This window comes from Amphibalanus amphitrite, unplaced genomic scaffold (genome assembly GCF_019059575.1).
Source record: "Amphibalanus amphitrite isolate SeventyFive unplaced genomic scaffold, NRLGWU_Aamphi_draft 001754F_arrow, whole genome shotgun sequence".
Taxonomy (NCBI): Eukaryota; Metazoa; Arthropoda; class Thecostraca; order Balanomorpha; family Balanidae; genus Amphibalanus; species Amphibalanus amphitrite.
Window position 1 is genome coordinate 554 of NW_024883247.1, and position 12,195 is coordinate 12,748.

At 46.9% G+C, this 12,195-nt stretch overlaps 1 protein-coding gene across 1 annotated transcript; it reads right to left on the reverse strand.

Annotated features, from left to right (window-relative positions):
• Nucleotides 1-1,263: 1,263 nt before the first annotated feature.
• LOC122374998 lies at nucleotides 1,264-3,838 on the reverse strand (the record flags this gene model as incomplete). The annotated part of the gene is made up of 2 exons (XM_043354127.1): nucleotides 2,832-3,838; nucleotides 1,264-1,572 (listed from the first exon to the last, which is right to left on the reverse strand). Coding segments are annotated over exons 1-2 (1,146 nt in total), but the record flags the coding sequence as incomplete, so codon positions are not given.
• Nucleotides 3,839-12,195: the final 8,357 nt, after the last annotated feature.

The following is a 12,195-nucleotide window of genomic DNA, read 5'->3' on the forward strand; positions in this document are numbered from 1 at the left end:
AAGTAATGATTGGCTTAGACGTACCATGTTAGAAAAATACAAAAAATAGAACAACGTGAATGATACCAGCGCGCGTGTTGCTATTTTAGATATTTTTGTCACACTTATGTGCCAAATATTCAAATACTAAGCCAAAGTCGTGTTAATGGATGCCATTCGTTTCAACAATCAACACAAGTCCTGTTTCGAGGCGAAGCCGAGTGGCACGGTGCATGGGTTACTGCTGATCGCCCTCCCTTCAAGAAGATCAAATAGTAAATCGACCGAATAAGGAAAAAAGCTAGAGGGAATGTGTCACCCTGAGGCCTTAACCACCAATGAGACTAGTTGCCAGTAGCAGTCATGGCTGTAGGCCGTGGTGCCGAGATGGAAGTGGCCCGTTCACTCACATTTTTGGTAAACATCAGAGCAAAAAAGTGATTTTTACATGGCATGCTAGAAACAAGAACCGTTTAAAAAGTAATTGACCGAATAACATGAAAATCATACCATTCACTGAAAATATATGTCGCATTGACTATTGGAAGTTTCAATGTTGTATCTTTATCACTTTCTGAGAAATGTTCATTTAAAATTGGGAACGTTTTTTCTGGGCCACCCGGTATATTAGAGAATCAGCCGTCTTTGTATGCATAGATCAGCGGAGAAATGGCCGTCGTTTAGCTGGCGATTATGTTCTGATCCTGTAATCCCACGCCAGATCTCATTGCAGTCATAAACTTCGTGCCAAATCCGCAGATACTCGTTTTACAGGTAGACGTCTATTCGAGGACTGGGAAGCTCGCTCTGCCGGAGCTGCAGTGCGAATACCTTGAGAATTACCTTGGCAGTACATACATACCGCATATCATTGTGGATTATGGTGAAAAGAGTTATGGCAGTTTTATGACGTATAAGTCTTAAGTTTATTTCTGCGAAGACTACCATCATACCACAAAAGCATCATCATTCCTACAATTTAGTTAGTTACCGATCTTTTCCTATTGCCTTAGTTTGTTCACCGATACTACTTGTTGTTGTTGTTCTTTCGTTGCACACGCTACTTTCGCCTGCAGCTGGGTTGACCGTCTGTTTATCAAAAAAATGTACATAATCACGGGACTATGTGGTAATTAGCGTAACCAGCACGTTAATCGATAAATGAACACCTTACACCAGTGACGTGGGTACGGGGCAGCACGATCTTTAGAGGATGCACGATGATACTGTAGATTGATTGACCTAATTGTAATCACATCGCTCTCCGACCTCAGATGGACCTACCTTCAGGTCGTTGGACGAGGCACTGATGAGTCGGAAGCCGGGCAGTCGGGGCGTGCTGTCCCCTCCTGATGTAGAGCCGCCGCCCACCTTTCCTCTGAGGGTGTGTAGGTTTTCGGTGTGCCTCTGCGGCCGGCGCTGAGGGCCGGGGGTCGCCGGAGGGGTGCTGAACTGGGCCTGCATGGTATAGATGTTCTCTGTGTGCCGCAGGGGTCGCCGCGGGGTCGGCGGGGTGTCCCTGGACTGTGACAGCAGCGACATGGCGGTGTTCGTCCGCCGCAGCTGACGCACTGGTGACCGCGGCTCGGAAGCCTGGGGAGGAGGAAAAGACTCATAGTAGACGTTTTTTGCGCTCCTATAAATCAATAAAAACTGTACTCCTTTCCCTAAAACCCGATGGCATACGCATTCGAAGCGCATGCTGCAGAAAATCACAAACCAGTTGACAAACGCAGATATTGAGTTCAGTACGAGTATGTGCGTCGTACAGTCGCACAGTCGTACAAGCTAGCAATCAAGCAAGTTGGATTTTGGCAAGATAGCACCCCGTGTAAATCAATACTTTTGTTTTATGAATGCAATAACTATCGGCTTTCCAACAATGCAGTTCCCCGTGGTTTATTTTTGGCTACAGATCCGTGTTCTCTAGTTTTGTGGCTATCGTTCTGTGATTGGGAAGACTCGGAGACTTGTATTGAGGCCGTCCAGCGGTTTCGGAAATGATGCTCATGACCAGAGAATGCATGAGGACAATATTGCCACTCTATCCCACTATACGATGTGATCAAGGGAAAATGGGACCACGTCTCTTATGTTCGGTATAAGGCGGATGCCAGGATTATTGGGCGTCATTGGTATGACGATAGAACCGATACGTCTACATAGAAACCTCTATCCGGCTATGCAAAGCACTCTCTGTCTCTCTCACTCTCTGTCTCTGTCTTTGTCTCTGTCTCTGTCTCTGTCTCTGTCTTTGTCTCTGTCTGTCTGTCTGTCTGTCTGTCTGTCAGTCTGTCTGTCTGTCTGTCTGTCTGTCTGTCTGTCTGTCTGTCTGTCTGTCTGTCTGTCTGTCTGTCTGTCTGTCTGTCTGTCTGTCTCTCTCTCTCTCTCTCTCTCTCTCTCTCTCTCTCTGTCTCTCTGTCTCTCTGTCTCTCTCTCTCTCTCTCTCTCTCTCTCTCTCTCTCTCTCTCTCTCTCTCTCTCTCTCTCTCTCTCTCTCTCTCTCTCCTCTCTCTCTCTCTCTCTCTCTCCACACAATGCAATGCTAACTCAATCCCCAGATTATGAATAAAAACTGGCTATTGTATAAAAAAGACATCGTAAAATATTTCCCTGACGTAATGAGAACAGTTACCTGTAACCTTGTATCTGGTCTTATCATCCTAACTCATCCACCCAGGTGATCATTCTTTTTGCTCGCACGTCTGTCTCCACACCTGGACGATAGCTATCATCTGTCTTCATACCTACATGGTAGCTACTCATAAAATATATTTATACGGCGGTATGGTAGCTAATCATCTACCCCACATACCTGTAAACACGGTAACACCTTGGCCAGTAACCACCCACCTGTCCTGCGCTGCCCGTCTCACTGAGCTGGCGCACCATCCGGCCCCCTCCGGCGGCTGTCTGGGACGCAATGGAAGCCAGCAGGTTATCAGAGAGCCGCAGTGGTCTCCTCTGTAGCGCCGGAGACACGCCCAGGGCCGCCACAGTCTCCGACCGACGGAACGGTCGCGGCCGGGGAGGTGTCGGCGCCGGCGACCCGGGCATCTGCACGTTCAGGGTGCGAGGAACGGAGCGAACTGAGCCGTGAGAGGACTCTGAGACCTGGCGGCGACGGCGCTGCGCCAGGCCGCCGAAGTCGACCGATGGGACGAGGTCGAAGGCCTCCTCGTGGTGCTCATCAGGATGTGGAGTGATGGCGTCGACGGAAGCGTCGTCTTCGGCGGGGGTGAAGGAGGTCGCTGTAGTGGCGCCGCGCAGGTCAGGAGATGGCGTTGCAGACGGTTGGAAGTCTGGTCGGCCGGCAGAGACATTGTGGACGGCGAGCGGAGAGACGGAGCCAGGGCCGCGAGATGACAGATTCCGCTGCTGCGCGAGAGGCGACGTTCTCGGCTGCGTCGGGCTGCGGTCCGTCTCAGAACGGGCTGATACGTCGGCGGGAGTCGACAGACTCGTCTCGACTTCCACTGACGTGTGGGAAGCGGGCCCTTTGGCCGCGCGCGGTCCCGCTGAGAAGGTGATACCGTCCTGCTCATCATCCGAAGAGTCACTCAGGACGTCGGACGCCTGCCGCGGCCTCTCCTCCAGGGCGAAGGCCGGGTTGTGCAGCCCGAGACCGGGCTCCGAGTGGAGCTGCAGGAGCTCCTCTGCCGTCAGCTGCGGCCGCTGCCTGAAGGACATGGCGCCGGGGGACCGGGCACTGCCAGCTTTCTGCCGCCGCCTTCCTCCGTCAGTGCCGTGACCGCTGCTGCTCGCTGAAATTTCCTCGTCGCTGATGGTTGACTTTACTTCCAACTGACACAGCCTCTACCACCAAAGTCTCTGCTCTGAAGGCGCTGTCAAAGGCAGCTTCACCGACTGCCGCGCCATGTGACACTGACCTCGGCGGCGCGCTGAGGCCGACCAGCGCAGTGCCAACGCGAATCTTATCCGTTTATAACTCCGCGACGAGCTGGCGGACGCACGCTCGCACTCGGATATCAACGGTCTGGGTCGTGATTTATTGTTTTACGGTCATTGCTTCAGGGCGGCTGGGGTTTCGGACGCGTTTGATGACCAATGTGAGTGGAGTTGCCGCGGGGGCCGCGGAGGAACGCGTCCGGATCGCAGCGGGAAACCCGTGGCACCACCCGGCCGGCGCCTTCTGCTCGGACCCCACACAGGGGAGTTTATGGCGGCGTATCAGCAGGACACGAGACCTTTGCATGATCTGCACAGGGATGTCCCGGGGAAAGATGTATGTAGCTTTGAGCCGCGTCGAATTTTTCATGAAATGGCTTAGGCGCTTTTTGAAGCTTTTCTGTATTTTGCTATCACCAAGTTTCGTATTTTTGTAGACGTGTCAGGCGTAGTTATACCTACCAAACTTCTGGTAGTAGCAGACACAACGAATTAATGATAAAGTACGAATAGGATTAACCGATGGCCGCGTCTTTTATGGCATTGATTCTTCATCTTAAATTCATTATTTAGCGTTTAGTGTTTTTCTCGTATCAGGTGGATTTTCTGACGACAGTCTAAATGTGTTTTGATAGCCTCAGCTGGCAGTTATACTGAGATAAAACGGCGGGCATACCAGTTCCGTGAGAAGCAGAGCGATACGCAGGTAATCTGCCACTGATACCAGTATCTAAAAATGCACGCAACCTGCGGCGCGCGCGAGGAGCGAGCGAGAGAGAGAGAGAGAGGGAGAGAGAGAGAGAGAGAAAAAAAGAGAGAGAAAGAAAGAGAGAGAGAGAGAGAGAGAGAGAGAGAGAGAGAGAGAGAGAGAGAGAGAGAGAGAGAGAGAGAGAGAGAGAGAGAGAGAAAGAGTAGAATTGATAGGGGCATAGATTTCAACATACAAGTCATTGAAATGGCAGTTAAGCCACTCTGTAATAAAATATAACGCTTACATAGTTGAAAACAATCAAATAGGAAACCCGTCGAGGTGTTTGTCTCGTAAACCTCCTTTTATATCTCGATACTTTGTAAGCCTAAGTATGGTTGTTCGAGCCATTTAACCACAACGCAATTTTGCTTAAAAAGAGACATCGAAAAACATGCCAAGTTGATAGTAGAAATCACTGATAAGTAAATATCACAAAGAAACCCTTCCACCAAGTTCGAAATCCTTCGAACATGATGCATTTCATCAGCATTGTTCAATTCCTTGCGATGCATTATCTTCTGCTGACTTGCCAGAAGCTTTTGTCGCGCTTTCAATAAAGTTAATGACACAGTGTTGGATTTTAAGCATTTTACTTACGTAAGTGATGCAGTAATGCTATCTTGAGCCTGCGTTGAAATTGATGACGTCAAGGTGCTGGCGCGTTTAGTGGTTTATGGGACAGAATTTCCCTACGGACCGCTGCATTTGATCCTTCCTGATTGCTGCAGAGTGCGGGGCAATGGGTGCGCTTTGCACTTTGTTCTTTTCAAGACGGATGTGTATTGTGTAATCACCAAGGTCATACTATAGACCCGGCAGATAAGGTCATCGTTGAGCTGAGGTGTTTATTGCGAAAATCTGCGTAAACCGTGGGCACGAAAATCATACTATAGTTCGTTTTTTTTTTTAGTTTGCCCCTCACTGTTAACGTCTTTTTGAACACAGCACGAGAATTGCTAGCTGAATTACTGAGAAAACTGGTTGGCGCACTCATAGAGATATACAGGGTGTTTCACAATAAACGTTACTTTTGATAAGCTTTTAAAAAATGACCTCAGCTATTCGTATGCCCATAACTTCCATATTCATTTTGTTGCAAATTCTTTCGGTTTTTTATCCTTACAAAAACTATGACGAATCATCAACTGCATTCTTTATGTACGTGCAATGTCCACACCATCAAAACATGTCAATTCGCTGTTAAGCTTCAGGGTCCTTCACAATGAATGTTGCTTTTCAAACGACGATGTTTCAGTGACATGTATTACAATATGGCTCATGAGTAGTACCACACGAGACAGCAGAACAGTAGGAATGATGAACATATAACTTTCAGTTCAGCACCCTTCACGGGTTCTCCACTATGCCACCCTTCCGTCTGACTTTTTCAACCAGATTCTCTGGGATCGCCGTCCGGCCAGGAGTCGGGGCTGGTCTCGTGTTTCCAGTCTTCTGGAACCTTTCTACTACCCGTTTGAAAGACATTTTTGAATATCCTTCCTCCTTTTAAATGGCTACCGAAACTCCGTCGCACTGCGGTCAGACTCCGCAAAGCGCCGTAATGCATGACCACCCATACCGCCTCATCATCTGTACACGGCGAATTGACCCGTTTTGACGGTGTTGGCATTGCACGTCCATACTGATGGAACCGTTGACGGTTTGTAAAAAAAATGTAAGGACTAAAAACCGCTACAAATTTGCAGCAAAATGCATATAAAATTTACGCGCTTACGATCAAGTAAGATCTTCATTTAAGCTATTCAAAAGTAACATTTATTGTGAAACACCCTGTATATACATAGAGATGACATGCCTGTGCTGAAGCACTTGGTGTCATGGAATTTCGTTGGACCTTTTTAAGCACACTTTTCTGAACATCCAATAAGTATGTGCTAAATTGAGTCGGGGTCTTCAATATTGGAGACAGTTGAAATGGCAGTAGGTATACTGTAAGTACATAGGTATACTGCGTGCGGTTATATTGTAAGACTTCGCTGAATACAGTCGGACGCAGTTTCGATCCAATACCTTTTACGTATTATTTTCAAATAACGCAGGCCCGGCCTATGGGCGATCTGAAAACAATGCGAAAAAGAAAACGTGCTGGATAACAACTGCCACCGACTGTACATGCATACTTATGCAGTGTACATGTTTCGCAGCTCCCGTGTGCTGATATTTCTCCCTCTAGATGGCACTAGTGATGCGCGCCTGAAGATATCCTGCGCCGCAGCGCCCGTAATGCTAATATTTCTCCCTCTAGATGGCACTAGTGATTTGTGACTACTGACTGTGTGACTACTGACTGGAGATATACTGTGCCGCAGAGCATGGCTGATCATTTTCATCCAAAAACTTTCATCCCCTTTCCCGAACTGGCGCTCTGATATACAGGTACATTCCCCTAGCTGACAAGAACTACAGAAATATGCGAGTGTGATATATGCGTATGTGTGACTGATGAACTGCACTGACCTCGCGGGCCTTAGGTAACCCTCGCCCCGGCAGGGGGGTTGATGCAAACCCCCCCCCCCCTAAGGGTTTTCGAAGATAGCGTAAAAACGGCGGCGGGCAGCGCCGCCAAATTTGGCACAGCCTATGGGGCAACCTTTTTACATATGACCTGAAAATTTCAAGTCCGGGTGACCTTGGGTCAGGTCACCAGGTCAGAAAAACCGGTACAAGGTCATTGTCAATTTTCAATTTTCTTTTTGCACCTGTAGGGGATGCCGGGGGAAGCCCGGGCGCGGGGGAAGCCCGGCCACCCCGTTTCCGGCTGAATTATTCACAATAAAATGCTCAACTGTTTGTCCTTTCAGCGTGGCAGCTAGGGTAACGCCAGCAAAAAAGTTAAGGCTGACAAAAAATGCATATTGCTAAAGTTATAGCGCAAAAATGATATTTTAAGGGTTTTTAGCTAAAAAGTGAGATATGTTGCACTGTTAATGTTATACCATACAGTACTAATATTTATACGAATGTTATGTAAGGACCGTTTAAGTGTTTGTAGTGAGGGGTGACGAGGCAGGCTGGCTTAAGTATGACATTTTTTCGAATATCGCTGTTCTAAAATAAAAATTAGCACATTGGGGTAACCCCGGGCGAGTGGCCAAGCTTACCCCCAACCGAGAGCAATGCCACTAAACCACTGTTTTCCATGAGATAATAGGTACTGAGCAGGTTTGGTTTACACCTAGATCAAAGATAAATTTCGAAAATAAACATGTTATCATAGACAAAGCCAGTCAGTCATGTCACTTAAGGTCAACTAGGGTCAAACTACGTTTTTGCAGACAACGCGACAGACAATGAAGCTAGAGCTTCAAAAATGGTGTCGTTGTGTTCTTCTTCATCAGCCGAGTCGAATGATATGCAATATGATGCATTAAGGTAAAAAGAAAAATAAATTTTAAGGAATTTTGAAATACACACTTTTTGTCAATTTTGCATCACGATTTTCATCGACCTGTACTGTATATGTAGTAGACGCTAGCTAAAATACCAGTAGTGACATAAACTCTAAGATGTCCAGAGCTAATCAGTACCTTAATATTTCACTTTCCGTTAATATTTGGAAAACACATAATGGTTTCATCAACTCGTTGTAAAGCGCTGGGGAGGTGGCCGGCGTTACCCCTATGCCGGGCTTACCCCAGAAAAATCAACACTTTTTTAAAACTCGATTTTCTCAACCTTAAACTTATTCCACGAAACCGAATTTTTGGGAAAACACGGCCAATGAACTTAGCTAGCTAGCAGGATATCAACATTTTATACAGCACGTATGGTATGTAATAAAAATGAAAAAGAGCTTACTATGCCGGGCTTCCCCCGGCTTCCCCTAAAACTCACAGTTTTGGACTGATTTCCTTCAAACTTTCAGGATGTGCTAAGTTCACCGAGTTGTATAACATATAGTTCGTTTTTTCATGTCACTGACCTGAGGTCAGTTAGAGGTCATTACGTCGTAATGTTAAGCCTGTGGGAAAATACTAAATTCGGAAAATACTGGTGATATCCGCTTTGTTCCATCACTTTTGTGCTTTGAAACCATAGTAATTAACAGCAGGTCACTTGGTGCTTCTTTGTTTGGTGTACTTATCCTTGGGTCAGGTCAAATAAGGTCAACTGAGGTCAAATGACCTTTTTGCCAATAACTTGGCACATAATGACGCTAGAGCTTAAAAAATGGTGTCATTGTGTTCCTGGTGATCAGCCGAATCGAATGATATGCCATATGATGCAATTTGGTTAACTTGAACTTCATTAATTAGTTAAAATTCACTTAAAAATTAAGAAAAACTTTAAGTACACTTAACCCTCGCGGCCGAGGGGGGGGCGGGTGCCGCCCCCCCATAGGGTTTTTCGCGATAGCTCCGAACACGCTGGCGATAGAGAGCTGAAACTTGGCATACCTGACCTTTGATCCAAGCCGGATCTTTTGACACCAACCGCATTTTTCGGTCAGGTCAGGTCACTGACCTATGACGTCATAAGTGAACCTCTGCACGGTCTTCAGATGTCGCAACTTTGCAACGCCCTCACTGCCAGAGGAGATGTCACAGGGAAATGAAACTCGCAGGATCTAGTATCCATTATGAGTCCCACAACTTGTATATCTCGGATTTTTCCTAAAAGTCATATGAGGTCAGGTCATTTTCGTGACCTCACCATTAGGTATAAGTCAAAGGGGAAAAATGAAAACTGCTATTCTGGCGCCGGGAACGATCTCCAACTATCTCAAGCACACAGAATCGTGATTTGATGCACTCCTTGCAAGGTTAGATGCGTCACTTTTGCAATGTTGACCTTGCGTGACGTCATTTATGACGTCATCAAGGTCATATTAGTTTTTCGTCAATAACTCTTGATCAAATTGAGCTAGCGAGTCGGGAAAACCACCAATGGACTCAGGAAGGCCTGCTGAATCGAATGATATGCAGCATGACCTCTTTCGACCAGCTTCGTGACCTGGGGGTGCTCACTTGACCTTGACCTGAGGTCAACACCCCAAGTTGACCTGACCCGGACAAAAAGTATATCATTCGACGCGCCTGAGCGAGGCGAACACGATGCTGCCAAAATCGGCGCTCTGTGGCCTTTTTTTGCGAAGTTATTCACCAAAAACTGAACCGTACCTTGGGGCACTTGACCTGACCTCAGAGGTCACCGGTTGACCTAGGACCTTAAAATCTGGTACCAATCTCTGCGTCTCGTAACGGCGCACACGCTCGTTTTTTCCGCGACGCGCTAGCTCCACCAGGGGCGAAACGGCGAGGGGGGGGTCGTACCCGCCCCCCCTCGGCCGGCGCGTATGTAAAAAACCAATAGGTCCGGCGAGGGTTAAGCGAGCAAAAAAGTATATCATTCGACGCGCCTTGACGTGCTGAGTACACTGGTGTTTTTTTTCTCTATCGTAATTAGATCAAAAGTTATAAGCGAAAAACTTTTGACCTGTTTTTAGCGAAATTTTTACATTTATACCCCCAAAACGCCCCTAAATATTGACCTAGAGCAACCAAATTTTCACAGGGGCGAGAACTCCAGGGCGCCCACCTACCTACCAAATTTGGTGTTTCTAGGTGCCATAGGAGCCAATCGCGAGGGGGGTCACATCAACCCCCCCTTCCCTGCCAGGCCGTGTTATGAAAAATGCCCGGCCAGGGCGAGGGTTAAGGGGGGGGGGGGCGTTCCCCTGGCGAATATTTGCAGTACTGCTCCCAAACGCTTAGGGATAGAAAGGCGAAACTTTCAGTACCTTACCCCTCATCAATTGGACATCTTCTGGAGTAAAAATTGGATCCTAGCCCTCTTCATGACGTCACAGGGTCGATTTTTCTGCATTCACCACGCATCGCTCTTCCAGCCTCCAGGCTTTTCAGAACTAATGCCAGTGTTTGTTTGAGCCGTACTTCCCGTTTGTTTGAGTTTCTGCGCTTCTTGTCGTCGGCGTCAGCCCTGTCATCATGATGTCCAGGTTGCGTTAGCGGCACTCGGCAGCGCGTACTGGTGGTCGAGTGACGCTGTTGTCCCACCTTGTTCTTGTAGGGCGCTACCCTTGGAACGGCACATTCCAGTAGTCGAGCTTTGGAGCCACATTTTGATACCAATGCTGGATTGAAATGAAGAGAGCAAAGTCGGTCACATGCAATGGGCATCTAGTCCACCGGTCTCAGTATGGCTTCTTTCGATTTATCAAGAGCGCTCCGGTGCTTCGGGAAGCGATGCAGAGAAACATGCTGCGGTTCCGAATCTGATGTATACAACCTTGGACGACAGACTTCGGGGTATATCGAAAATGAAGTAGAGAAAAAATATAAAAATATGGTATCTACATGTAAAAGTTAATTAAAATACACAGACGTGAAATCGAGTACAAATCATAGAAACAGACGTGCTGACTCATCTACGAAATAGGTACACCATACCTTAACCCGCGACCTGGTGGGGGGGGGGGCTATTTTTTGCCCCCCCTCCAGACTTTTCGATATATCTCCAGAACCACTGCGCCGATCGTCACCAAACTTTCAGTACCCTCCCGGACATCAATTTTACACATTGTGACCAAAACTTTTTCCAAAGGCTATGATAGGTTGGCCGGAAATGACGTCAGAGTGACGTCATGTTCTGCCGTTTTCGACCCAAAAAGGGTTTCGCGGGAAGAGCTGTCAGGCCTATAGCTTTGCAAATACAGAAAAATGATAAAGACATAAAAGGTGTAAAATCAACAGGGCTACAAAAGTACGATCTCGGATTTTTTAAATTTTTGGATTTTGACCCCCAAAAATCAAAAAATAGATTTTTTGAATATAATAGCCGAAAAATCAAAAAAGGTTTTTGAATTTCGAAAAAACCGGAATATATGTGATAGTCCCTACCGCCTTCTATCTACATACCAAATTTGAGATCGATACCTCTTTTTTGGCCAAGTTATAGCGAAAAAACTGTTCAAAATTGATGACGTCAAATTTTCAAACTCAATTTTCAGCAATTCTAGACCTCGTAGCGCAAAACAAAGACCACCATTAGACTCCCCGTGACAAGCTGCATCGAATCAATACCCATTTTATGCAAAAATATCAACTTTGAAATTTGACCTTTTTTGACCTGACCTTGACCTGACCTCCACCAGAAAGTGACCTAAACCGTACCTGATGGTCTTATAACCAACACCATTGAGTTGGAAATGAAAAACTGGCCATAAAACATGCATCGCACAACCTTAGTAAAGTTGGGTTCATGTGGTGACCCTTGGTGACCTTTGGTGACCTGACCTGTGACCTGACCTGGTATTACCAGTGACCTCTAACAGCAACATATGTACTATGCAACTGACGCCCTATCGCTGATTCTCGACAAAATGCGTTTTCCTCGGTGTTATAGCGCATTCCCTAGAAGACCCGTGAACGGTGAAACATTTCATCTTTGACCTGACCTGTGACGTCATCGGTAACCCCGAGGTCAATAAGATTTGATTTCCTCCGACAAATTTGACAGGCCTTTCGAACGCCGTTTGAATTTTGCGGATCCGTCCAGTAGTTTCGGAGATACGAG